Source organism: Vitis vinifera, chromosome 11 (genome assembly GCF_030704535.1).
Source record: "Vitis vinifera cultivar Pinot Noir 40024 chromosome 11, ASM3070453v1".
NCBI lineage: Eukaryota > Viridiplantae > Streptophyta > Magnoliopsida > Vitales > Vitaceae > Vitis > Vitis vinifera.
In genome coordinates this window covers 2,217,890-2,245,857 of record NC_081815.1, presented here as the reverse complement: position 1 = coordinate 2,245,857, position 27,968 = coordinate 2,217,890, and the positions used below count along the sequence as shown (strand labels likewise).

General features: G+C 40.3%; 1 protein-coding gene across 1 annotated transcript in view; it reads right to left on the bottom strand.

Moving 5' to 3' along the window:
• Positions 1–25,528, bottom strand: part of LOC100252538 (uncharacterized) — a 46,218-nt gene extending 20,690 nt beyond the window's left edge. The window contains exons 1-4 of the mRNA XM_059740863.1: positions 24,270–25,528; positions 10,371–10,486; positions 9,979–10,187; positions 9,007–9,126 (exon numbers count right to left, since the gene is read on the bottom strand). Of these exons, the coding sequence (XP_059596846.1) occupies positions 9,007–9,126; positions 9,979–10,187; positions 10,371–10,486; positions 24,270–25,096 (1,272 nt within the window). The 5' untranslated portion in view covers positions 25,097–25,528. The remainder of the gene's footprint in view (positions 1–9,006; positions 9,127–9,978; positions 10,188–10,370; positions 10,487–24,269) is intronic.
• Between the last annotated feature and the right edge of the window lie 2,440 nt (positions 25,529–27,968).

The following is a 27,968-nucleotide window of genomic DNA, read 5'->3' as shown; positions in this document are numbered from 1 at the left end:
AGGAAGATAGAGATAAAATAAGTTTGATATGAAGCCATCAATGTAAAGATAATCCACCTTTCTTGTAATTAACTTCCCTAATATCTCAGACATGCATAGAACAAACATTTCTCTCAAACCATGGGAGCAAGGACAAGCTGATATGAAGGTGCAACAGGACATTGTGAGTCAGAATTAATTGATTTGATTGGCAAGGAAGGGGGAGGATGGGGACAAGGACAGAATGAAACTTCTAAAGAGCTGGTCTTATAAAAGCTAAAATTTGGGTTGGAAATATGGATAAGAATTTGTGAAAGTCCAATATAATTGAAAATCAAAGGATAGCTTCATCCCAACTTCCATTTTCAAAGAAATGGAGAGGAAGTTTGCATGGTGGAAAAAACAAGTTAGAGAAGAAGTTATTGTGATTGCAAAAGTTTCAATGCAGACATGTTAATGCAAGAACACAAAGATAAAACGATCCACATATTAAAGTAGATAAGGTTTTAACGTCATTTAGTCAACTATACCTACATCCACAAACGAGACTTAAGTATTAATATTCAATGAGATTCAATGAGTTCTATCATCCATGCTTTTGTGGACTTTTAATATAGATTTTCTGAGTTTTTTATTGGATCCTTAGTTAAACCTTTTACAAAATAAGGCTTAGTTGACTTCCAATTAACCTTTTAAATGGAAGGAAAAAGAGAGATTGAGAAGACTAAAGGAATTGGTAATTGTCTTAGTGGTTGATCTCGTATAAAATCTAATTATTGATAGATAAAAGATATCACTTCAATTGGTGGACAAAGAAGAAGGACAGATAGATATAAACACCAATGGGCAATATAATATAACAATTGGATATGATTATATTCCTTAGAGGATCCTATTAATGATGGTAATAGTAATGTTGAAAACTATTTGATGAACCCATAAGACAGCTAAAATTTTTTAGAGAAAAATGAACTAAATTAAAAAATATTAACAATGAAAAATAATTAATTTTATCATTACTAAGTTTGTCTTTTTTCTTATTCAATTTTCTTGTGACTTTATGAATTTTTGTTATTTTTTTATATTTTTTTAATTATTTATTTGTTTAAGTTGAGGCTTACGCCTCATTCTACCTCAAGGCTTAAGTCTCACCTCATTTAGGCAAAACACCTCAAGACCGCCTTTGGCCTTTTAAAACATTGTCATGACCTAGAATATTTATAAAGATATTCCTAATAAATTTCCTTATTCTATAAAGAATTTAATTGTGATGACATATGAACTTAGGAAATTATATATAATATTTTATAACAAAAAGAAATATATATAACAATTAAGAATTTGAGACACTTTCCAACAACCTCCACCTTGGATTATTTTTTTATTTTTTATTTTTTTTTATAGGCAAAAGAGCAATAGATTGAAGATGGATTAAATTCCATTCTGTCAATTTTCTATCACTCTATAATACACTCTTTCAAGAAATTTATTTGAACCAAATCCTTACTCCATACCACAGCTTCATTGTGTGTTATGCTTTCCTAGCATGCCACGGTCCCCTTCATGTACCACAATCTTGTTGTGCATCATGATCCCCTTGCTTCTTGTATCACATTCCGATAAGAAAATAATTAACTTCACCTTCAACTAAAATTCCTTTTACAATCCTTTTTTATGCTCTATTCTCTTTGCTCTTCTAGAAATCTTTAACCAAGGCCTTGATAACCTAGGAATAATAATCAGGTTTTCCAATAGAGAAAGAAAGTTATGATACACCCATTATACTGGGGGGTTCAGGAAAGCAGAAGTTGTTATCCATTTCTCCATTTCAGCAAATCCTGGTGTCATTTTTGTATCTAAATTTCGATACCAAAAAAAAAAAAGAACAGATTAGATATGGTTTGCTATAATTTTTTACAAAAAAAAAAAAAATCAACAGAGCTTTCAGATGTCATTTGATTGACACAGCAATCAGAAATGGAAGATTTGTTAAGAGTCAAAGGAAATTTCTGGGACGTAGATCGCCTATAGATTTGCTGAATTTGGAGGTGACTAATTGCAACAGATAATTGAATCTAAGTTTCTTGATCTCGTCATTTTTCCATTTATCCTCCCTACTATCTGATAGTTTAACACATTGCAAATTGCATGAGGGTGTAAGAAGGATCTGCCATTCAGAAAGCAGTTTCTGAAAAGAGGGAAGCTCCTATTTGGATCTTTGTTAATGCCCATTCAGGAGGATTTTGCAGAAAAGAAGTTCTTTTTGGTTTTTTGCTAAAGCTGTGACTGAGGAACCCTTAAGTGTTCAGGGGCAATGTGATAAGGGCTTTTTCTAAGCAAGGTGGATCAAGGATGGTTATAGAGGCAGAGATCCTAGCCCTGATGAAAAGCTCAACTAAGGTGAAAACTTTAGAGATTAGCAATTTCCCAATGGAAGGAAGATTGCCAATTGTTATCTCATGAGTTGCTCAAGGGAAGAGGGAGCATGAAAATGGGATATGTTGATCTGAAAGATGTTTTGATCTTTTAAAAATGAGCCTGCTTTTCACCAAAATTTATTATCCTCAATATCTCTACAACATTGTGAGATGGAGGAGAGAGAAAGACCTAGAGAGAGAGTGAGTGAAGGAGACGGTGAAGAGAGCTGGTTCGAAGGCGCGAATGGGGACTCAGAGGGGTACCTCAAGGTAGGGGGTCGGAAAAGGAGGTTTGGGGTTGAGTCAAAAATCTTTGAGATCGAGGTAGAGAAGAAGAAGGGTAGGACATTTATTTTCATAACGGAAAGCAAAGGAGGCGTCTCTTCTTGGATTAAGCTGGGGCCGGCAAGTTTGGGGCCGCTCATTAAAGGCCTGGTTTTCTGCTCAAAGGACATGAGGACTGGCCATTGGGAGAAACGCTGGCAAGAGAATGGGAGATTTTTCTCTTTAGAGCGCGGTGAAAACAAAGGGGGATGTTTCCTTAAGCTGGGGGTTTTAGATCGGGAAAAAAAGAGGTTCAATATCTTTGTTCCCAGGGGCAGAGGAGCAAAAGGGGGATGGTCTCTCTTGGTGGAGGCGCTGCGTGAGATGGAGTCTATCTCAGGCCGGCAAGTGAGACAGAAGGATAAGGAAATTTTTTGGTCACCTTTGAGGGGAAAGTCCTTTGCGGAGGTGGTAAAGCAGAACCACAGCATCGGAGAAGAGGTGGCTAGGGTGCGTGTGGACAACAGTGCATTATGTGTGAATTTGGAGAAGCTAGCCCACTGTCTTGTCGGGTGCTGGAACTCAACGAGAGGAGGGGGGGAAGATTTAAGAAGTTGGGGGACCCAAATGTCAAAATTATGGGGGTTAAAGGGCAATTTAGGCTTGGCCAAATTGGAAAATGGCAAGGCATTGTTGGAATTTGGGCTGTTATCAGAAGCTGAGAAAGCCCTAGATATGGCGGAAATTTCGGTTGGAGGCTTCGTCATTCGACTGGAGAAATGGAGCCCAAGGTCGGGATGCTTAATGGAGGAAGAGAAAGTAAGAGAGGCATGGGTAAGGATAGTGGGTCTTCCCATCTCTCTATGGAATCGGGACATCTTGAGCAAGGTAGGAGAGGCATGCGGGGGTTTTTTGGGCATGGATGCTAAAACAGAGAGGATGGAGGAGCTTCAGTGGGCAAGAATCCGGGTAAGGAGGATCGAGGAGAAGACTCCTAATATGGTGGAAATATGGATGGGAAATATGTGTTACTCCCTAACCCTGTGGTGGGAGACCAGGCCGACGCTGAGCGTGTCGCCGACGGGAGGGAAAGGGAAATCTGTTGTAACAGAGGGTGAGGTAGAGGGTGAGGCCCATTCACGCGAGGGCAAGCGCGTGAAGGAGGCCAAAGGGGGTTCGAGGCCTGAGGTGCAGATGCAGTCGGCGGATGGGACGCGAAGACTGACCTCCGGGTCGGGGCGCCCCATGGAGTGCTCTCATGGGCCTTATGGGCTGCAGTTAAAGCCTCAAGGAACAGAAAGCGTGCAGAGTGGACAGGTTGGGCTGGGCTCTCTGATGAGGCCTTGTGGGACTGAGGGCTTTAATCAGTCCTCCTCCTCTGTGGCCTCTCTTGGGCCAAAGGAAAATAGACGGATCGAGGCTTGGAGGCCCACGGTGGAGGCGGGACTGGTAGCTGAGAAGGAGCCGAGTGACCACCTTGCTGAGGCCCAGAGATGCGGCCCAAGCCACGCGGGAAGCCCACTCTCTTATATGTCCCTGGTTTGGGAGAAGGATGGGATGCGATGGCTGGGTGAGGCAGAGCTCCCCCCCTTAGAGCGATCGAAGACTGACCTTGCCCTGGTGGAGGAAGCGTCGAGGTATGTTATGGTCCAGTCCGATTGCTTGATCCCTGTGCTTCCCTCTTCCCCTCTTTCTTTTTTCGGTCGGACTCCAGTGGGGGAGTATTGCGACCTTTCTGGACTCGGAGAGAAGCGTGACGAGGATGAGAATCCGCTTCAAATGCTCATGGGCATGGAGCCACCTGTGAGTGAGCCTGTCGAATGCTGGGATTTGGTGGAGGCCAGCAAGGACAGAATTGATGTTATTGGAAAAGGGTTGGACTCCGATCAAATAGTGCCAATTGGTAATAAGGCAGGAGGGGAGCTAAGCTGGGAGAAGAGTGATCTGGCCAAGTTTAGTAAATTTTTGGGGTTTTCAACAGAAGGTCGAGAAAAGGACATTATGGAATTCTTGGTGAAAATTCGTAAAAGAAGGGAAAGTGTCCACAGCAAAACCTTCCTGGAGAAATCCAAATTTGAGAGAGAATTGAAGAGATTGGAGTGTTCCATCAACTATGAAAAGGAGAAAAAGCAAAATGGTGAAGTGAAAGTAAGGGGGTGCCAAATTACGGAAGTAAATGAAGCTAAGAATCATTAGCTGGAATGTTCGTGGAGCCAATGATAGCTCCAAAAGAAGGGTTATTAAGGCAGTTATAAGAAGTCAGAGGGTGGACCTGTTTTGTATTCAGGAGACCAAATTTCAAACTTTGTCGGAGGGTTTGGTAAAAAGTTTGGGTTCTGGAAGGTGGTCTAATTGGGTGGCTTTAGACGCCTTGGGCTCTGCGGGAGGGATTCTGGTGTGTTGGGACAAAAGGTCTTTGGAGGTGATGGAGACGGAGGTAGGAAGGTTCTCAGTCTCCTGTAGGTTTAGGAATGTGGAAGATGGGATGTCCTGGATCTTTACAGGGGTGTATGGGCCTTTCTCCAAAGAGGATAGAGATTGTCTGTGGGAAGAGCTAGGGGCGATCAGAGGCTTGTGGGAAGATCCCTAGTGCTTAGGGAGGGACTTCAATGTCATATTATCCCAGCGGGAAAGGAGCAGACAGGGAAGGTTGTCTGGTGCCATGAGAAGTTTTGCCCAAATAGTTGACGATTTAGAACTCATTGATCTCCCAATGCAAGGGGGTATTGCCACTTGGAATGGGGACAGGAATAATCAATCCTGGGCTAGACTAGATAGGTTTTTGGTGACTCAACAGTGGCTAGATATGTTTTGTGGGGTAGCCCAATGCAGAATGCATAGACCCATTTCCAATCATTTTCCTATCTTGCTGATGGGTGGGGGGATAAGGAGAGGACCCACTCCGTTTAGATTCGAGAATATGTGGCTGAAAGTGGACGGGTTCATTGATCTTCTCCGAGGATGGTGGCAAGGGATTGAGGTGAGAGGAAGGGCCAGTTTCAGATTGGCCTATAAGATGAAGGTTTTGAAGCACAACATTAAAGTTTGGAATAGGGAGGTGTTTGGAAGGCTGGAAGTCAACAAAAATTCTGCCCTCCAGCAGTTGGAGTATTGGGATGGAGTGGAGAGTGAAAGGACCTTGACTTCAGCTAAAGCTGAGCAGAAAAAACAAGCCAAGGATGCCTTCCATCATTGGGTGCTTTTGGAAGAGGTTCATTGGAGGCAGAAATCTAGGGAGCTATGGCTTAAGGAAAGGGATAGGAATACGGGTTACTTCCACCGTATGGCAAATGCCCATCGTAGGAATAACTCCATGGATAGGATTATGATTAATGGGGAGCTGTTGACCGAGGATCAAGAGGTGAGGGACGGGATAGTGAATGAATTCCAGAAATTACTCTCAGAAGAGCAGGGGTGGAGAGCGGATATTGAGGGGCTGCAGTTCAAACAACTTAGTTCTAGGGAGGCTAATGGTCTGGAGGTGCCTTTCTCTGTGGAGGAAATCCATTCTGCTTTGATGGAGATGGGGGGTGACAAAACTCCTGGCCCGGATGGCTTTTCAGTGGCCTTTTGGCAAGAGTGTTGGGATTTTGTGAAGGAGGAGGTGGTGGAAATGTTTAAGGAGTTCTTTGAGCATGGGTCCTTTGCTAAGTCTCTCAATACTACTTTTTTGGTCCTTATTCCTAAGAAAGGAGGAGCTGAAGACTTGAGGGACTTCAGGCCAATCAGCTTGCTTGGGGGTTTGTATAAACTCTTAGCCAAAGTCCTAGCCAATAGGCTAAAGAAAGTGCTGGATAGGGTGGTTTCTGTTGACCAAAATGCCTTTGTGAGAGGGAGACAGATTTTGGATGCTTCTTTAGTAGCTAATGAGGTGATAGATTATTGGAAGAAAAGAAAAGAGAAAGGGTTAATTTGCAAGTTGGACATTGAAAAAGCCTATGATAGCATCAACGGGAAGTTTCTTATGAAGGTTCTTCGGAAGATGGGCTTTGGGTCTCGCTGGAGGGATTGGATGTGGTGGTGTATTTCTACTGCCAAATTCTCCATATTAATCAATGGGGTTCCAGCTGGGTTCTTTTCGAATTCAAAGGGGTTGAGGCAAGGAGACCCCCTCTCTCCTTACCTCTTTGTCCTGGGTATGGAAGTGCTTAGCACTCTTATAAGACGGGCTGGTGAGGGTGGCTTCATTTCAGGCTGTAGACTGAGGGGGAGAGGAGGGGAAGAGCTGGTTGTCTCTCATCTGCTTTTCGCTGACGACACTCTCATCTTTTGCGAAGCTAGAAGAGAGCAACTTGTCAATCTTAGCTGGATATTGACGTGGTTTGAGGCGGCCTCCGGCCTCAAAATTAACCTGGCTAAGAGTGTCCTAATTCCGATGGGGGAAGTGGATGAGCTGGAGGAGTTGGCGACTGAGCTAGGATGCAGATTGGGGGCTTTACCCACTGTTTACTTGGGGCTGCCCCTTGGAGCCCACCATAAAACCTCTTCTTCTTGGGATGGGGTGGAAGAGAGAATGAGAAGAAGATTTGCCCAGTGGAAAAGGCAGTATATTTCGAAGGGGGGAAGAATTACTCTCATCAAGAGCACTTTGGCCAGCATACCCATCTATCTTCTTTCCCATATTCGCATTCCTAAGGCTGTGGCAAAAAGGATTGAAAGAATTCAAAGAGACTTCTTGTGGGGGGGAGGATGCTTGGAAGGGAAAGCTCACTTGATAAATTGGAAGGTGGTCTGCAGCCCTAAGGAGGAGGGTGGTTTAGGCATCCGAAAGATAGACTTGTTGAACAAAGCCTTGTTGGGAAAATGGGTTTGGAGATATGCCTATGAGAAGGATAACCTTTGGAAAACTGTGATAGGGGTGAAATACGGTCAAGAGGGATGTGGGTGGAAGACAAAGGAAGTGTGTGGGCCTTTTGGGGTGGGGTTGTGGAAGGACATCATGAAGGAGGTGGATTGGTGCTGGGAGAACATTGATTTTAAGGTTGGGAAGGGGAATAGAGTTTTGTTCTGGATGGATAAGTGGTGTGGCAATGAGGTGCTTGCTCAATCTTATCCGCAGTTGTTTACCTTGGCGGGTCACAAGAATGCCAAAATTTGTGAAGTGTGGGACTCTAGCATGGGTCAAGGAGGTTGGAATCTCAGGTTGGCTAGAGACCTCAATGACTGGGAGATGGAGCAGATAGGAGATATGTTGAATCTGTTGAAGGACTTCAGGACTTCTCTTGAAGAGGACTCAGTGAGATGGAAGTGGGAAGGCAATGGAGTTTATGGGGCTAAGGGGGCCTACAAAATTTTGAGCGGCTCTTCAGCCGGGGTTTTCCCGTATAGGCGCATTTGGATGGATAAGGTTCCAACAAAAGTGTCTTTTTTTGCTTGGGAAGCCTCGTGGGGGAAGATCCTTACTTTGGATAAGCTTCAGAGAAGGGGGTGGCAGCTCCCAAACCGGTGCTTCCTATGCGGCTATGAAGAGGAAAGTGCGAATCACATCCTCTTACATTGTACAGTGACTAAAACTATTTGGAAGATTACCCTTGCCATTTTTGGAGTTCAATGGGTCTTCCCAGAGTCAGTTATAGAGGTGTTACTTAGTTGGAGGGGTTCTTTTGTGGGGAAAAAAAGAAAGAAGATATGGAATTCCATTCCGGTGTGCATATTTTGGACGGTTTGGAAGGAAAGGAATAGGTTAGCTTTCAGGGGAGGGTCTTTAGATATTCAGAAATTCAAGAATTCTTTTGTATGTAATTTGTGGAGTTGGGCTAGGGTGTACAATGGTGAGGAAACATACTCTCTTTTAGGTTTTTTGGAGTGGCTTGGAACCACTTGAGGGTGGGTGAGGATGGGTGGGGTTTTTTTTCCCCTTTTTTGTTTTTTCTAGCCTTGTGTAGGGTTGTTCAGTATACTCCCTGTATATGTGTGGCTTTTTAGCCTTTTCTAATATATTTGGTTGTTTATCAAAAAAAAATGAGCCTGCTTTTCTCAAATGTTGAGATGTACCAACGTGGTACTGGAACAACTGGCTATCAGAGGAGGTTTACTGCTAGAAGCTTTTGCCCAGGATACCCTACCCCATAAGTGTTTATCTGGATCTTTGGTTCCTTACAACTAGTTTGATGATTTAGGCTCATATCTTATGGGTTCAGCTGAAACCATTTTGTTTGTGGTCACTTTCCATTGTTTGTATCTAAGGAAAGTCGATCCTTCTTGTATCCTTTATTTTTTTTTATATAAATCCATGAAATGTGTGTTTCTTATCAAAATTAAAATTAAAAACAAAAAGAGAATCATACATAGGGCAATAGATCACCAACCAAAAAACAATAGAGAAGACGTATTGCCTGCCACTTGCCTTGATCACCGAGTCACTCATTAAAAGCTCTTCTGCCATCAATTCAAACTCTGATGAGGCATAATGTGCAAGCCCAAAGCTCAAAACTGCGCCACATGATAAATGAAGTTGTCCTTGAACCTACGTAATGCATTAGTAAATAAATTTAGGGAAACAGTACACCACAATGGAACCACTTAAATTCTATTTCAGAATTTATAAAAAAATATTGAAAGAAGATATCTGTGAGTTGAAAGAGAAACATAAGAAAAAGTAACCGAGGTAAAGAATTCTAATTGCAGTAAAACATGAAGATGAGAAAAGACAAATCCAATTTATGCCAACACAGGAAATGTGACTCTTCCCCTAATGAAACAACTTAGCTGAAAAGGAAGAGGAACTAATGCCAATGAGAAACAACATTTTCCTAGGCTATTTTAGACCACAAACACAAAATAAATATGAGAATTTTCTAAAAAAAATGGTAAAAGAAAAAACAATACAGAAAAATTTTAAAAAGATACAAAGATTGAAGAAATTCAAAAATAAACAAAACAAGGAAGTCAGCAGTGCAGGAAATAGGTGTCGTTTCCTATCAAAAAAAAAAAAAAAATAGGTGTCGTGTGGAACTTCCTAAAGCAACAAAATATGACTTGTATATGCCAGCTCAACTTAGGGAGAGAAAAAGGCAGCCCATCATCTCATCCAAATTTCTTAATTTCCGGCTCAGTAGCACAAATGCCACCCCCACCCAGCCCCACAAACCAAAAAAATAATAATAATAATATTAATAATCTACTTTAATCGACCACATCTATTTAACACAGTTTATTCCCAGATCAATACAATGTTTCAATGACAAAACAGCATGCAAGATTAGAAAATCATCTTGCCAAAGAAGGCCTTTCATCTCAACAACACAACAGCCATTACCTAGAAAGGCAATAAAGAGAATATTCAAAAATGAAAACTATATGTTAGCACTTCAATGACCTGCACACGACTCCAGAGCAAAGGAACAGAGGCCTTGGCATGATTTAGAACATAAACATTTGTCCAAAGTGGCTGATTAGGGAACTCAAGGAGAAGCGTGTCAGTATCTGTAGATAAGTTGTGGTTGCTGACAATAAGTCTCCTAGGAACAGCATCATAATATGTCCCTGCAGCACCTGAATTTTCAGGACAGCCAAAGCTCCTGCCCCCTGCAAAAATAGATATTGAGCTTCTAGTGACACAATAAGGCTCCACAAACAGCAAAGGTACTGGTGTAAATATAATATATGTTAAGTGGCAGTGGGGGAGGTGTTGTGGTGTGTGATCAATGCAGCATTCCTCTTATTCATTTCATCAGATACAAGCTCTTCCTCAAAGTATAACAGTTTTACCATGAACCAAGAATTTTAAATCATCATGCCTGCTGAAAACATTGATAGAAACTCTTCCACCACCACCTCCAGCAAACCCATTACCTCCAGCCGCACTTATTCTGCCACTTCCAGTCCTGCGCTTCATATGGGAATATTATGTCAATAAGGTTTCCAAGAACAGTTAGAGATTATAAACTAATTAATTATATCACTATACAAGTATACATTAAGAAGAAAAGTGCCTGCAAGTGTGATTTGAAGGATGCATGAGTACAAATGTAAAACTACCCTGTTCAGATGACTACATACTTTTCGCTCCTCACTAAGAACTACACAACCCTTCACCCAAAAGGATTCCCTTTTCCAAGTCCTTTTTCAGAAACACAGTCTTGACGTCCATTTCTTTTCCAATTCCATGCAAGGACTTGACTAGTCTACATACCTGTTGCTCCTTTCCAAGGACCATAACCCTTTGACCAGTCCATATAAATTTCCTTTTCTACTTTCTCATTCAAAAACACAAACTTGATATCCATTCCTTTTCAATTCCTCATTCAAAAATGCAGTCTAGACGTCCATCTAAGGAATTACCAGGTTATGGATAGAAGCATAGTTGTTAAGTCATAAAACATATAGTGTACACACTTTTCTTTTTTACTTTTTCTTTTTTTGTATCATGCATCATATCATATTGTGTATAGTAAATTTCTTATATAGGGAAAAACTAAATAGAAAAAATATGCATACATGTACATATAAATTGGAAGCATGAAATATGGAATAATATGGTACCAATGTCAGGAATGATAGTAAGATTTAAAGGTTTTAAACTATAACATAACATTTAAATACATTGAATACTAAAGTTTCGAAAATTTCGATTTAACAAAATATAAGTTTAACGTATAGGTTCATCAAGAAATTCACAAAAATAAACTTTTAAATTTTTTAGATATAATTTTTAGTTCCAAATTTTACTAGGCATATGTACTTATATTTTTTTTTTTTTTTGATAAGTAAAGCAAGATATATTAAAAAAGGGCAAAGAGTTACAAGTATACAGGGGGTATACAAAGCAACAAGCCCCTCAAAAAGCCAAAAAAATAGCGAGCCTCACCATCCCTTAGATGGACGCCAACCATTCTAGGAACCCTATAAGGGACATACGCTCCTTACCAATATACAATCTAGCCCAACTCCACAAACTACACACAAAAGAATTCTTAAGCTTTTGGATATTAAGCTCTCCTCCCCTAAAAGCTAACCTATTTCTTTCCTTCCAAACCGTCCAAAAAATACACAACGGAATGGATTTCCATATCTTTTTCCTTTTCTTTCCCACGAAAGGGCCCCTCCAGCTAGTTAGAACCTCCTTTACAGTTTCTGGAAAAACCCACTGCACACCTGATAACCCAAGAACAATATCCCACAAAACTCTGACTACTATACAATGAATAAGAAGGTGATTTACAGTTTCTTCTTCACAACCACATAGAAAGCAGCAGTTAGGAAGTTGCCATCCTCTTTTCTGAAGTCTATCAAGAGTGAGCACCCTCCCCCAAGTAGCCTCCCAAGCGTAGAATGCAACCTTGGTTGGAACTGAATCCACCCAAATGCATCTAGCAGGAAAACCAATATCATTCGGTCTGGTCACCAATCTATAGGCTTCTTTCACCCTAAATTTACCATTCCTTCCTCCCTTCCAACGGACTGAGTCTTCCTCCATAGAAGGCTTGAAATCCCTCAACACATGCAACAATTTCCCTATCATCTCCATCTCCCAATCATTAAAGTCCCTCAAAAATCTTAGATTCCACCCCCCTTGGCCAAAATTCTGATCCCACATCTCCTCCACAGTCGCATTCCTATGCGAAGCCATAGCATATAGGTGGGGGAAACTTTGGGCCAGCCTTGTATCCTCACACCAAACATCAGTCCAAAAGTTGATTTTGTTTCCTTTCCCAACTATGAACCCCATGTTATCCCAGCACCAGTCAGATTCCTTCCATATTTCCTTCCAAACCCCCACACCGATAGTTCCATAAGCCTTCTTTGCTCTCCATCCAAGGCCCTCTTGCCCATATTTCGCTACTATCACTTGTTTCCATAGATCATCTCTATCAATAGCAAATCTCCAGACCCATTTACCAAGCAAAGCTTTGTTCAGGAACACCAACTTCCTTAGGCCTAGACCTCCCTTGCTTTTATCCTCACAGATCGCCTCCCACTTGATGAGATGAGCTTTCTTTTCCTCACTTCCCCCTCCCCATAAGAAATCTCTTTGAACTTTATCTAACCTCTTAGCCACTGACTTAGGCATTCGGAACAAAGACATGTGATAGATTGGCATGCTAGCCAACACGCTTCTTATAAGAGTGATTCTCCCCCCTTTTGAAATATATTGACGTTTCCACCGTGCTAGTCTCCTTCTCACTTTCTCTTCCACCCCATCCCAAACTGAAGAGGCTTTATACGGAGCCCCTAAGGGCAAGCCCAAATACTGAGAAGGAAGAGATCCCACCCTACATCCTAATTCCACTGCCATCTCCTCAATCTCCTCCACCACACCAACTGGGATGATTTCACTTTTGTCCAAGTTGATCCTTAGGCCTGATGCTGCTTCAAACCACAAGAGAATCCAACTCAAGTATGTTAAGTGCTCTTTGTTAGCCTCACAGAACACGATTGTATCATCAGCAAAGAAAAGATGGGAGATTTTTAGATTGTGCCTCCTATCACCCTTGATACTGCAACCTGTAAGATAGCCCCCCACAACCGCCCTCCTAATTAGGGCATCTAGCACTTCCATTCCCAAGACGAAGAGGTAAGGGGACAATGGATCCCCTTGACGGAGCCCTTTAGAACTCGGGAAGAAGCCAGCTGGGACCCCATTAACCAGAACTGAGAACTTGGCTGTAGAAATACAACTCCACATCCACCCCAACCACCTAGGACCAAAGCCCATTTTGTGAAGAGTCTTCAGCAGGAAGTTCCAATTAATGCTGTCATACGCTTTCTCAATATCCAACTTGCATATGAGCCCTTTCTCTTTTCTTTTCTGCCATGAGTCTATCACCTCATTTGCAATAAGAGAAGCATCAAGGATTTGCCTCCCCATCACAAACGCATTCTGAGTAGGGGCTACCACTTTGTTTAGCACTCTCTTGAGTCTATTAGCTAACACTTTAGCCATCAATTTGTATAGCCCCCCCAGGAGGCTAATGGGTCTAAAGTCACCCAAGTCATCCGCTCCCCCTTTCTTAGGAATCAGAACCAGGAAAGTGTTATTGAGGCTCTTGAGGAAGGATCCTTGCTCATGAAACTCCTTAAACATCTCCAAGATCTCCTCTTTCACGAAATCCCAAGAGCTTTGCCAAAACGCCATAGTAAAACCATCCGGCCCAGGGGCTTTATCCCCACTCATATCCATTAAAGCAGAATGGATCTCATCTTCAGAGAATGGAACCTCCAGACTCTCTGCTTCTTGGTGACTAATCCGGTCTAATTGGATCCCCTCAATATCCGCCTTCCACCCCACTTCTTCTGAAAGCCTCTGCTGAAAAGCATTTGCAATCCCCTCCCTTACTTCTTGATTCTCTTCCAACCAAACCCCATCAATTTTTACTCTATCCAACGTATTGTTGTTACGGTGAGCATTCGCCATTCGATGAAAAAATCCCGTATTCTTGTCCCCTTCCTTAAGCCACACCTCCCTTGATAGTTGTCTCCAATGACTTTCTTCCAACATAACCCATTTTTTATAGCTTTCCTTTGCTTCCTTTTTTAATTCTGTCTCTTCCAAGGACAAGCTTCTTTCACATTCCACACCATCCCAATGGTCCACTTGCTGCAAGGCTGCTCTTTTGTTATCTTCCAGGTTACCAAAGACCTCTCTATTCCAAACTTTCAGTTTCTGTTTGAGCTCTTTCGTCTTTGCTGCCAGTCTGTAACTAGCTGTACCCCTGACCTCTATTTCCCTCCACCAACCCCGGACAAGGTCAAGAAAGCCCTCAACCTTTAGCCACATATTTTCGAACCTGAAAGGAGAAGGACCTCTCCTTAACCCACCTCCTTCTAGCAGAATAGGGAAATGGTCTGAAACAGGACGGGGCAGCCTCCTTTGATTCACCCCACTGAATTTGTCTAGCCAGCTAGGAGACACCAAGAACCTATCCAACCTTGCCCAGGATTGGTTATTCAGGCCCCCACTCCAAGTAAACGCTCCCCCTTGCAAGGGAAGGTCTACCAGCCCTAAATCATCAATAATATGAGCAAACCTCCTCATGTTCGGAGTTATCCTTCCTTGGCGGTTTCTTTCTCCTTGATAAAGGGTACTGTTAAAATCACCTCCTAGGCACCAAGGCTCGTCCCAAATCCCTCTTACAGCCCCCAGCTCTTCCCACAGTCCCTCTCTTGCCTCTCTGATGAAAGGACCATAGACTCCCGTAAACACCCAAACAGTCCCATCCTCCACATTCTTGAATCTACACGACAGTGAGTACTGTCCTTCCTCCCAGTCCACAACTTCCATCAATCTTTTATCCCAACAAATCAACAAACCTCCCGCTGTCCCATCCGCATCCAAGGCCCTCCAATCTAAGAATCTACCCGAGCCTAAACTTCTCACCACCCCCTCCGACATTGGCTGAATTTTTGTCTCCTGAATACACAGTAAATCAACTTTTTGATTCCTTATAAAAGTCTTGATGATTTTCCTCTTGGCCCTATCATTAGCCCCCCTCACATTCCAACTTAATAGCTTCAGCTTCATGTATCTACTGCAAGCTGATCCCCTTTGCCCTGTAGAAGGCTTCTTTGCTTACCCCCTTTCTCATAATTAACTGAGCACTCCAGTCTCTTCAATTCCCTCTCAAATTTTGACTTCTCCATCAATGCTTTGCTATGAATTTTCTCCCGTCTCTTCCTTATTTTGACCAAGAAGTTCAAAATTTCCTTCTCCAACCCTTCTGTGGAAAAACCCAAAAAATGACTGAACTTGGCCAAACTACTTTCTTCCCATCTATCCTCTTTCTCTCCACAGGCTTGTAGAAATTCTATCCTCTCTGTGTTCCACTCCACCCCCCTAGCCAGGTTTGGATCCTTATTGAATTCGACCATATCCCAGCATCCCTTATCATCCATTCCGGGCCCACCATCAGTGTTTTCCTTCAAGACCCCAGAATGATCGAAAGACTCCCCCACCGGAGCCCGATCAAAAGAATACAAGATGAGGTGGGAAGACCCATAACCCCTTTCCCTCTCTATCCTTAGACCAGAATCATACCTCATGGCCTCCTCTGCCAATGCCTTATCTGTTGCTGAAGGTATGACTTTCTCCCTTGACGTCCTTGCTTCCTCTGACTCCCATATGATTAGGTGTTCCCCCTCTAAAGAGCTTCCATTGCTGGCACTTTTGCAATCCACAAGCCTTCTTCTCTCCATTGGTTCTTTACTTTTATTACGGGCTGTGGGTTGATTTAAACTGACCTCTTCCAATACTACCTCTGGGCCACTCCCAATCTGAGCCCATCTTTTGGGCTGGCTAGCTTCTGGACCACAAAGACTGACTGTCCTCTCAATTAATACTTGGACCCCCTCTGCATTCAGCCCATCTGGGCCCTTTTCTATTGCCCCTGCACTTGTCACCTGGGCCTGATATCCTTTTGAAACCCAGCCCAAGTTACTAGCCTTCCAACCCATTCTGTTTTCTGGATTTAATAAACCCATGGGCCGTTCGAAGTGGGCCTGGGACTTAACTTGGGTGGCTTCATTCATATAGCCTACCCCTTCATCAGCCCAAGACTTGGATGGCCTAGCCTGCATCCCCACCCCCTCTTTCAGCACACCCTTCAATTTTAGGCCCAATAGATCCGACTTACAGCCCCTATGCCCCTTGGGCCCTGACTGTTGGGCCCAATCCTCTGTCCCCTCCCATCCCCTGTCCCTCGTCTGCCTCCCTGTCCCCTCCTCTGACGGTACCAGAGCCTCAGTTCTATCAACGACCGCTTCCCTCTCCACACGCGAGCCGGCGCGTGAGCTACTCTCGTCCCTGACCTCCTCCCATCTGTGGCTAGCAGCCCTTAGCTTCTTGACTGTCGGCCTGAACTCCCACCAGAGTGCAAGCGTGAGGACTTCCTCCTCGAACTCGATCTCCAGCGTACTCGGCTTGTTACCACCGGTCGATCTAACCAGGATCCGAGCCCATTGAAGCTCTTCCAGCTTCTTCGTCTTCGAGTCGATGTCGATGAAGCCTCCACATTCCTCCCCCACCCTTCTCAACACAGTCGGATTCCACAGTAGCACTGGTAGCCCAAAAATTCTGACCCACATCTCGTTGCTTTCTTCCTTCTCCACTCTGCAACCATCCCATGGTCTCCATTTATCGAACCCCAGCCTTCTCGCTCCCACCCTTTTTTCACCTGAGAGGGAGGCCCGTTTAGCTTCTTCCAAGTGTTCAAACTCCAACAAAACTCTACTATCTTCCAATTTTGCCAGCCCTAGGCTCCCTTTCAGACCCCAAGAACTCGCCAAAAACCTCCCCCATTTTTCCAAATCTTCTTCATCCCCAAAACTAGGGTTCCAATTCCCGACGACACAGTACTCCAATTTTTCCAAATTACTTTGTATTTCCTTCCTCCCTACCTTCACTTGAACTGGGCTTATACCTCTATACGTCGGTTTCTTCACCATTTCCGCAAAAGATCTCTTCAGATCCATGTTTTTCCTAGACTTTTCACCTTGCATTTGGTTCTTTCTGTCGATTGACATGCGTAGGACCTGTAGATTTTCCATCATTGCAGCCCATCCCATTTTTTCCTTTCTACCTTTTGGGATAAAGATCCGGTATTGTTTTCTTTCCGAGTCTGTTACCTCAAGCCTGAGAAAACATCCCGCTTGATTTGCACTTCGCAGCAGCGAGAAGGATCTCCCCTGTTCTTTCCACTCCTTCACCCACCGATCTTCCTTCTCCTCCCTTATGCAGTGGTTTAGGCCCTCCATTAGGAACCCTAAGCTCGCCAAACCCATTCTGACCCAAGACGAGACTCCCCCTTTGCTTTCCTCTATAACTATTTGGGGTTTTCCTCTTCTCACTAACAGATCCAGCCCAAACATCTTGGATTCGACTGCGAACCCTCTTCGCCGCCTTCGATTCCCCACTTTATCGTCATCCCCCTCGCCATCGTCGTCTTGCCATTTTCCTTCCTCTCGATCACTGCCGCGACCCCTCTCTCTCTCACCCATTTTCCAATACACTGAGACTTTTGAGGATGTGGCTTTAATATATGTACTTATATGTGTTGTTGATATACATGTCTTTATATATCAGCTTTAAAGTTCCAACATTTTATACTCCCAAAACAAATATATCAAGTAAAAGTTTTTATTCATCAATTACCATCATTTTCAATGTCAAAATTAAAATCATTCAAATAGAAATTCTTCAATATTCACTATAAGAATAAATTTACTTAACTACCAACATGACCTTTGACAACAAGAATGTAGCTTTTTACATAGAATTATTTTACCTCTCTCTCCATTTTATGACCAATTTATAACCTTACCATAGCATTTTAAACAATTAATCTAAGAATTTTTTTAATAAAAAATGGAATTTGATTTTTCTTAAAAATTATGAAAAATAATTAAAAATGTATGTATTTTTTTTTTTTAGGTAAAAAAAAGAGTATATATATAAAATAAAATAAAAACACCAAAAATAGCATCCCAAAGTATACAAGAAGTATAAACCAGCTACCCAAAGACTCAACCAAGCAAGGGGAAGGAAAAAAACATAAAACATCACCTACCCTCACTTGGAATCTAGCCAATTAATAAAGCCAAAAAAAAAAGGCATAGGGCCCACATCTACAAACATCCTAGACCAAGACAACAAAATACAAACAAAAGAGTTTTTCATCCTCTGAACTAAAAACTTTGCATTATCAAAAGTTAGCGTGTTCGTTTCCTTCCAAACAATCCAAAAAATATATAAAGGGGTCATCTTCCAAGACTTTCTATGAACTTTACCCAAGAAAGACCCATGCCACCCAAAGAGTGCTTTAACAGAACATTCCAATGAGAGTAAAACGCAATTTTCATAGAATCCTTGACTTTGGACAGTGAACAAGAATGTGATCAACAATTTCTTCTTCAAAGTGGCAAAGAAAACATTTGTTTGCCCAAGAAAACCCCCTCCTTTGGACCTAATCCAAAGTTAAGACTTTTCCCCATGTCACCTCCCATGTGAAAAAATCCACCTTAGGTGGCACGCAAGAACTCTAAATGATGCTCCACAGGAACAATAAAGGGTCACTGGGCTCCAAAGCGAAAGAAAAGGATTTAACTGAGAACTTACTGTTCTTTGACTCCTTCCAAACCACCATGTCTTCCTCATTCCTATACATCCTTTTGTCTTGAAGTTTCAGTAGAAAACGCTTCACACTTTCCACCTCTAAATCATTAAAAGGCCTAGAGAAACAAGGAGCCCATCCACTCTCTTCAACTACTAAGTTCCAAACGTCCGCCACCCAAACTTCCTTAGAAGCAACTAAGGCAAATAAAGAGGGGAAGGAAACACATAATGGTTTGTCTCCACATCACTTATACCTCATATCATATCATGCATCATATATGCATCATAAGATACACTTAAATATAATATGGATTGCAATTTCATAAAAATTGTATCATATCATTGTTTCAAATCGTGTATTGTAAATTTTTAACAACTCATCAAGACTAAAGGAAATCCTAGTGAAAGGGGCATAGATATCAAAGTAATCTACTTCTTTCCTTTATTTATACCCAGGACAACTAGCCTAGCCCTAAAATTTTTTATTGACCAATATGGTTTTAATTCCTCTTAAAAATCCATTTGCACCAATGGTTTTTGCACCAAATGGTAAATCCATGATTTCCCAACACCTAAGTATGGTTAGACATTATTGATTTTATTTGGCTATTTATCGTCTCTTTCCAAAATGATGCATCAGGAGATGCCATAACTACTTTATACATTTTAGGGTCTTCATTCACAAGGAATGAATAAACATTATCTCCAAGGTTTGTTTCTTTTCTATTTTTTTTACTTCTTAATTGAATTTCAAAATTTTCATTAAACTTGTCTCTAGATATTTCCTAGCACAATTTAATTTAATTTTTTTATCTTAATCTTCATCATAGTTTTAAAAGGTGCACTAAAAGGCACAAGGTGCACTTAAGGCATATAGACATCCGGGGCCTAGGCACAAAGTGCAAGCTTTAGTGAAGTGAGATGCACCTCAAGTCACATGTATAAATTTTATATATACAATACCATTATGAGGTAGGGACAATCAATCTAATCAAAAGCACTTTATCAAACCTTCCAATCTATCTCATGTCCTTGTTTGTCATTCCAAGAAAGGTCGATTCAATACTCAAAAAGATCCAAAGAGACTTTCTATGGGGAGGTGGTGTGCTAGAGAAAAAACCTCATCTAGTGAATTGGAATTCAATCTGCTTAGAAAAGAAGATCAAATATCACAATATCCGTAATCTTTCAACCTTAAACAAGACTTTGCATGGTAAGTGGGTTTGAAGATTTGCTACAAAAAATGAGTCGTTTTGAGACAAATCATTATAGGGAAGTTTGAAGAGGATGATGGGGGGCAGTGTTCGAGAGGGGTGAGATCATAAGAGAAGGATTTGGAATGAGGGTGTGGAAAGCTATCATAAATGAGTAAGAAGGTATAAAAAGTAGATCTCACTTTACAGTTGGGAATGGGAGAGGGGTTAAACTCTGGAAAGTTCTTTAGTGTGAGGATTTACCCTTGAAAGAAGTCTTCCCAAACTTATTCTCTATCACATCCAACAAAGATGGGTGGGTAGCAGAGGCGTGAGAGTAGGTTGGTCAAAAGGGAGGTCAAAGCCCCCACTCTTCAAGGCAAGTCAAAGATTGGGAGCTTAAGGAAGTAAAGTTTTTTTATATATATAGAAACTGTAAACATTTTCGATTCAAAGGAAAGTGGAGGACAAATTGTGATGGAATGAGGCCAAGATTGGCAATTTTCGATTAAATCCTTTCTTTCATCCTCAGTCACAGGAGATGAAAAACCCTTCCTAACAAGTGTAGTGTGGAACACATGGGCACCAACAAAGGTTGACTTCTTTGCTTGGGAAGCAACTTGGAGTCATAGTTTGAAAAGATGCAACGTGCACCTAAGGAGCAAAAGTCTCATACAACTTAGGTGAAACACAAGGCGTGAGCCTAAGTGAAGTGAGTTGCAACTTGAGATGCATATAAATTTTATAAAATATGATTCAAAGTCTAATCCAATCAATTAAAAATTTAAGATTCCAAACATTTAAAAGGAACATTCAATAACAATGTATCAAAATTATATAAATTTTAATATACAATTAGAAATTTCAAGAATAAAAGTGTTTAAAAAGGAAGAGTAAAGTAGACAAAGCATGCCTCTTCAACAAGGCACATGTGTAGGCAAGCAAGACATTATACCTTGTGCCTAAGTGCGCTTATAGCGCACCTTTTAAAACTATTCTTGGAGTATAATTTTAGCATTGGACTAGCTTAAAAGGACTTTTGCCAAATAAGTGTTATTTGTGCAAAGGCAACGAAGAAACAATGGATTACTTACTTCTCCATTGCTCCAAAGCAAGTATGTTATGGCAGTAGTTATTTTCTCTCTTTGGAGTGGTTTAGGTGATGCACTTTTCAATTAGAAGGAACCTTTTGGGATGACATTCCTTTGTGGGAAAGAAATGGAAAAAAAAATGTGGAGGGCTACACCCTTGTGCTTGTTTTGGACTCTTTGGAAGGAAAGGAACGAGAAGGCTTTTAATAGCATTGAGACGTCAAACTCAACCAATCAAATCCAAGTTTTTGTATACTTTTGTAAATTGCATCAAAGTGTACATGAAACTTGGTAGATTGGTCGAGCTTAAAGCAAAGGAAAGAGTTTTTGGTTTATCTTCTCCACATTTAGACTAGGCGTCTTTTGTATACTTCATGTGTCTTTAGGGCACCTCCTTTTATGCGCTTTTAATATGTTTTCTCGAGAAAGGGTTGGTGGCAATAAAGTAAGTGAAGAGACATTTCCTCGAATTAGGTCAAATCAAACTAGCTACCGAAAGGAAGCTCTAATCTCTACCTCTTGAACTCCCATTAGCATCATCAAAGGGTTAGATAACATCTATCCTAGGCACAATAATCATCAAATATTATCCAAAACTTCACATTAATCAACAAAAAAATATTAAAAAAAAAAAAAAAGAGTTCCAAGCATATAAACTATCATATTATCATTATGTAATTATTTTTATTTTTTTTGATAGGCAAAAGCAGAAATATATTAGAAGATGGCACCAAGAGGAAAACCCAAAAGCATACAGGGAGTATACAAAAGGACCCTTAAGGCACACCCAAGGGAAGAGAAAAAACAAACCCGACCCTTATCTAGCGCCTAGCCAATCAAGAAAACTAGGTAAAGAGAGAGGACCTTCATTTACAATTGATTTTGTCCACACCCAAAGATTACAAACAAAAGAATTTTTCAGCCTATGAACCGAAAAGTCCTCATTATCGAAAGCAATCTTGTTTCTTTCCATCCAAACCGCCCAAAAGAGGCACAACGGGGCTGCCTTCCACACCTTACTATGCTTCTTGCCCAACATAAAGCCCCTCCATTCAACAAGGGTCTCTCTAGCCGAAGATGGAAGGACCCAACACACTCCAAAAAGGGCGAACAATAAATCCCATAACTCTCTTGCCTTGGAGCAATGAATAAGAATATGATCAATTGACTCCTCTTCCTCACAGCACAGAAAACATCTGTTAACAACAGCCCACCCCCTCTTTTTAAGCTGATCCATAGTAAGCACCTTACCCCAAGAAGCCTCCCAAGCAAAGAAACATACTTTGGAAGGCACACTAGGGTTCCATATCAAACCATGAGGGAAAAAACCAGCTCTTCTTGAAGATAGATCATTATAGAGTGATCTAACTGAAAAACTCCCATTCGAAGTCACTTTCCACATCATTCTATCTTCCATAAGAGGACTAAGCCTTGCACCTCGGATTGCCAAAAGAAGCCTCTCCACCTCCTCCACCTCCCAATCATTGAAGGGCCTAGAAAATCTAGGACTCCAAACCCCTTCCACTCCCGAAGTGTCCCAAAACTCCTCTACCCAAGCCTCCTTAGAGGAAGCAAAAGCATACAAGGAGGGAAAAGAATTGCATAAGGGGACGTTCCCCCACCATAAATCTTTCCAAAATTTTACCCTTCTACCATTCCAAAATCATTATGTAATTATTATGATAAATGGATTATGAACAATCTATAAAATAAACATAAATCACAATGTATTCGGTTTGAAAATAAAAATAAAAAATGAGATAAATATTATAGTATCATTATATAATTATCACAATAAATATAGATATCATTATCTAGTATGATAAAGATAAATAAAATAAATGAGGCCTAAAAAAATCAATATAAAATTATAAATGAGAAATACAAATTTCAAGCCATGAAAAAAATACACCACTGAGTGAAGAAATATGAGGTTTGAGCCTCTGAGCACCCACAGGTATGCCCTTCTTCTTCCTCTTCCTTCCTCCCTTTCTCCTTCCTCTCTTCTTCTTCTTCTTCTCTCCTCTTCTCCTTTGATAGTCACAATTTTGGAGATTCAAAGCCCTAATTTGGGTCTTTTTTTCTTTTATTTCAAAGAGCAAAGCACACCATTTTGGTGTTGCTCTTAAAAAGAAAAAAGAACAGGGCAAAACAACGCCATTTTAACCTTGTTTTGGGAGAGAAAAGAAGACATGCCAACAGGGAGTCCCACATCTGGGTGAGAAGCGCATGCCTCATGTGCCTAGGCCGCTACTCCTTGAAGGTGATGCGCCTTACCTCAAGCAAGGCATTGAGAGGATTGTGTGGTTACACCTTGTGCCTAGGCACACCTTTTAAAACTATGATCTTCATATGAAAGATAGTCTCAAAGAAATCAACATTTTTTATCTCCATTATGGTGTTTATCTATATTAGATTACTATCAGATTTAACCACTAGGAATCTATGTATTGCACTGTTTTTCAGCAATATCCTATGAACCTTAAGGGTTTTGGACTTAGTTTTCTCTTCTTAGGTTCAGAGTAAGGGAACTTTCACAAAGCACCCCTGCACATTGAGGTATGCTAGATTGGGTGCATGACCCTTCCATAGCTCGTGTACTGTCCTACTAGTCCTTTTTTAGGGCATCCTATTGCACATGTGACACACAAAGAAGGTAGCTTCCCCTCACAAGTGATATGATGCCTAAAGCCGGTTCAAAGGAGTAAAGAGGTGTTATTTCATGAATAATAATCTCATGGTTTTCACAAAAGGAGTTGAAGACATTTGATCATGATCACCAGCTAGAATGGAGTGAGGGAAGGCAAGGAACAGGTCTTCTTGGGCAACTTGAGGCCCTCGTTTGTGATCAGCAAAAGCATGTAGAGGAAATAAAAAAAAAATTATAGGTACCATGTACCTGAAATTCTTTTCTTCTCTACAACTTCTCATGCCCATCATGAAGTCACATCCTTCAAATCCTCTTGTTTAACTTTTTAATCTTTACTAAACCATTGCCAAACAACTTTGTTTTAACATTTAATGGTTCACAAATTTGAATAAGTGGAGCAATACAAAAAAGAATGCATGAAAATGGGTGCATGCAGTAACTGAAATGATAAAAAGAAAACACATAATACTGGGCAATCAAAAGACATTTCAGCCGATGCATTAGGTCGGACAATTGAAGAAGCATGCAAAGGGGGAAAAAAATTTGATAAGCCACCAACAAATAAGGTATGCAATCATGAATGGGTAATCGTTTTTTAGTCAAGCCAATCAAGAGAGAAGAGACTACATTCTAGGGGCCTTGATGTAGATGCTGCCACCAGACCCTCCACCACCCTTAACACCCCCATCACCTCCATCTGCCACGAGACTCCCGCAAACTTCAATTGCACTTTCCACCTCAAACTCAATTCGCCCCCCTCCACCCCCACCATAATCCTCTTCTTTACTTGTAGTCCCCCCCTTGCTCCCATAACTCTTTGGCTCATCCAGTGACGACCACGAGTATGCATCCCCACCCCACACATCCTCTGGAAGCTTAGTATTATCAGTAACACAACTCGCCCCTCTCCCTCCATGCCCTCCACCAGAGCCCTGAACTCCCGATGGCGTCCCACTGGTCTGCGGTGGCGGTGCACCCGCCAGTGCCGTCACATTGATGATAGAACCGTCACTCAAGCTCGCATTTTGCGCTTCCACAAACACAGTACCCGCTATTATCGATGAATTCACACCCATAACGAATTCACCACTAATATTAACCAAAATTGAGCATCCCACCATAGGGCAGCTAACAATTACACCGGAAAGTATATGCAAGCTCCCAATCCCCTCTATATACACATCCTTCCCAAAATTCAAACTGGAATTGAGCTCGCATATGGTATCAAACGACCCGTTTCCGCCAAGATCCCCTTCACACGACAGCGACGGAGGATGGGGTGGCGAAGCCGGAGGTGGCGGCGACGGAGGCGTGTAATCACCGTTAAATGAATTGAAATCGAAGTCGACGATGGATAATTCATCGTTTTCACCCAAGATAAAACTAGGGTTTATGATAAAAAGGATAAACGTATTAAGAATGATGTGAAGAACACATGAAGAAACTGTCGCCATTCAAAGGACCGAAACTCATTACAGAAACAAACCCTAATTCTGAAATGAACAACCAGAGAAAATAAAAAGGAAAATGAAAAAAAAAATCTAATTTATCAGTGGAAACATCATCAAAGCATTATGACTGTATCAGGTATTGATTAAAGAGGATCTGAATGGGAAATCCAAGGCGAAAAATGGGGGAATTCCACAGATGAGTAAAAATGAAATCATTTCCGGGGATTTTTCTTTATTAGTTTCTATGCGTAGTCTATGGACAAATTGTAGGAAGGGAATGATAGAGAGGGACGCAGGAGGGACGCAGTAGGAAAAGGTGAAGAAGACGAAAATGTAAGCTTGGATTGATTTCTAAAAACCACAGCTCTGGGGACCGTTTGGGGGTAATTTTTTCAATTTTCTCTACAACTCCATGGAAGATCAAGCCCTAATGTTAACCTTTATTAACCTCCAAATATCTCACATAAGTCATATCTTAATTTTTATAAAAAAAAATATATTATTTTTTCTTAAAACTTTAAAAAAACACACACACACTTTTTTGCCTCCCAAATGTCAATCCAACGTCAACTATTGTTCTTCTGTACACAATTTTGAAATTATTTCAAAAATTATTTTATATTTAATAAAATTTCAAAATACCAATACCATTTTTTGAAAATCATCGTTGAGTTTGACTTTAACTTCTACCTCAAATCTAATTCTATATTTGGTTTCCAAATACTTGAAATAAGTAAAATATAGATAAAATATGAAAAGTATCTTCACTCGAACTTAACAGTCGAGTTGCTAACGCAAATGTAAAAAGATATAGACTCTAAAAAATCAAAAACTTTTTTTAAAACTCAATAAGTGTTTCTATATTTGTTTAACTAACTATGTTTTAAGAATGCATGACTTAAAATAATAATAATAATAAAACTTAATATAAAAGTAAAAAAATATACTATTTCCTATAGAAACTTTATTATGGCATAAGTTTTTTCATATTTAATAAATATTTTTACAATACCAATATAACCATTTACTAATTATTGTTTTGGGTTCATGATTAGGGTCTTAAAACCAATTTGAGATCAGTTAAATACCTTGAGTTCTTTATATTACATAAATCATATATCATATATGTACTATTGGAACACATATTTTGCTCTAATCAACAACTAGCTAACATGAATTCTCAACTAGCCTAAATCAAGTCTCACAGTTATCTTTCCACTTCCTTTTGGTATGTTACTAGCAGACATTTACATATCAAAATATGTAAAAAGGAATCTTTCCATTTCAATCAAATAAGTATTTTGGAGAGGCTTAATATAGTCTAAGGTGGTGTTTGTTTTTTTGGATTTTTGCTGAAAACCATTTAGTTTTAGAATTTAGGTTGTTTGTTTTTTTATTTTTTCATGACTTATTATAAACTTTTTACTAAATAGAAAAAGCCAAAATATGTGGCTTTTTCTAAATAGAAAAAATAACACAATTATTTTTTTTATTTTTTAATACTTAATAAAAATAAAATACTACAAAAACAAATAACCTAATATTTAATACTATTAAGTATTAAGGTTCTATTTAGAATTAAGTAAAAAAACAAACACCACCTAAGTTTCTCGTCAAATTACCTAATAGTTGTTTGTGGTACTATGAAGGCACTTGGGACTGGAAAAAAATGGAATTCGTTGATGGAAGAGTGTGTAGTACAACATTAACCATTCTCCTTGGGAAAATTAAATATTGTTTTTAGTCCAATTTCTCTAAGGTAGTTGTTGAAACATTAATTCGCTCACTTTTGATTAGATAACAAAATTTGTCATGCTTATAGGTGAAAAGCAAAGTGGAGTGAATAACATTAAGTTAAAAGTTAGCATCAATTTTGTGCCTTCAAAGTTTATAGGAAATTTGATGGAATTATATAATTAAGTTGGAAATTTACTAGTTGATCGAAAGATATGAGGACGTTCAATGACTTGTTTTCATCTCAAGAATCAAATTCTCATTCCCTTATGGCCTTGATATGGCCCTTCTCCCAACTTTCAATATCGCATGGGAAGTTCAAAATCAAGGGGCAAGATCTCTTTAAGGGGACAACAAGTACACGCATACTTTTCTTTTTATCTCATTTAAGATATGTAAGAAAAAAAATATCCCCTAAGCTAAGGCTTAAGTTGAACCAATGATGTAGCACTAGGCATCGAGAGGTAGACAAATGACATGGGAATATATTCGACAAGGGTGGAGCTAAAAGAAATGGAAGAATCCTCGAATGAGAGACTAAAAAATAAGTCTAAATCAATCTATAAATGAGAACAGTGAAGTGTGTTATTGGTAGTTGTCAATTAAAAAATTAGGATCTTTGCAATATGGCAAGAGATCAATCCTTTTGCCTACTTAGTATAAAAAGCCAAACATACTCTCAAAGGGGTCCAAGATATACGAAGTGGCCATGGGTTGGAGAAAAAAGAAAGAAAAATCTAAAAAGTAAAAATAAAATAAAAGATGAAAAAAGGAGACATAAAAATGATGAAGAATGAGTAATGGAACCAATGGAGGCAAAAAAACAAACAAAGAACAATGGAATACGAAAATAATAAAAGTAAAGGGTGATAAGAATTGGAAAAAGAGAGCATAAGGAAGGTTCATAGGAAAGTCTTCAATGAAAGTAGAAATGGGTTCCTAAAAGTGCTCATAAACAATTATTTACATGGGAGATGATGAACCTTAGGTGCACTATGTTTGTATGTCATTTATGGTTTAAAATGCCCATTCACCGACTAATGTGTGTTTGAATTTCCAAAAGGCATGATCCCTAGAAAAGAAACATCATTATAGTGACCTCACTACCAAATTAATTGAACACTTCAAATGATTGTCGCGA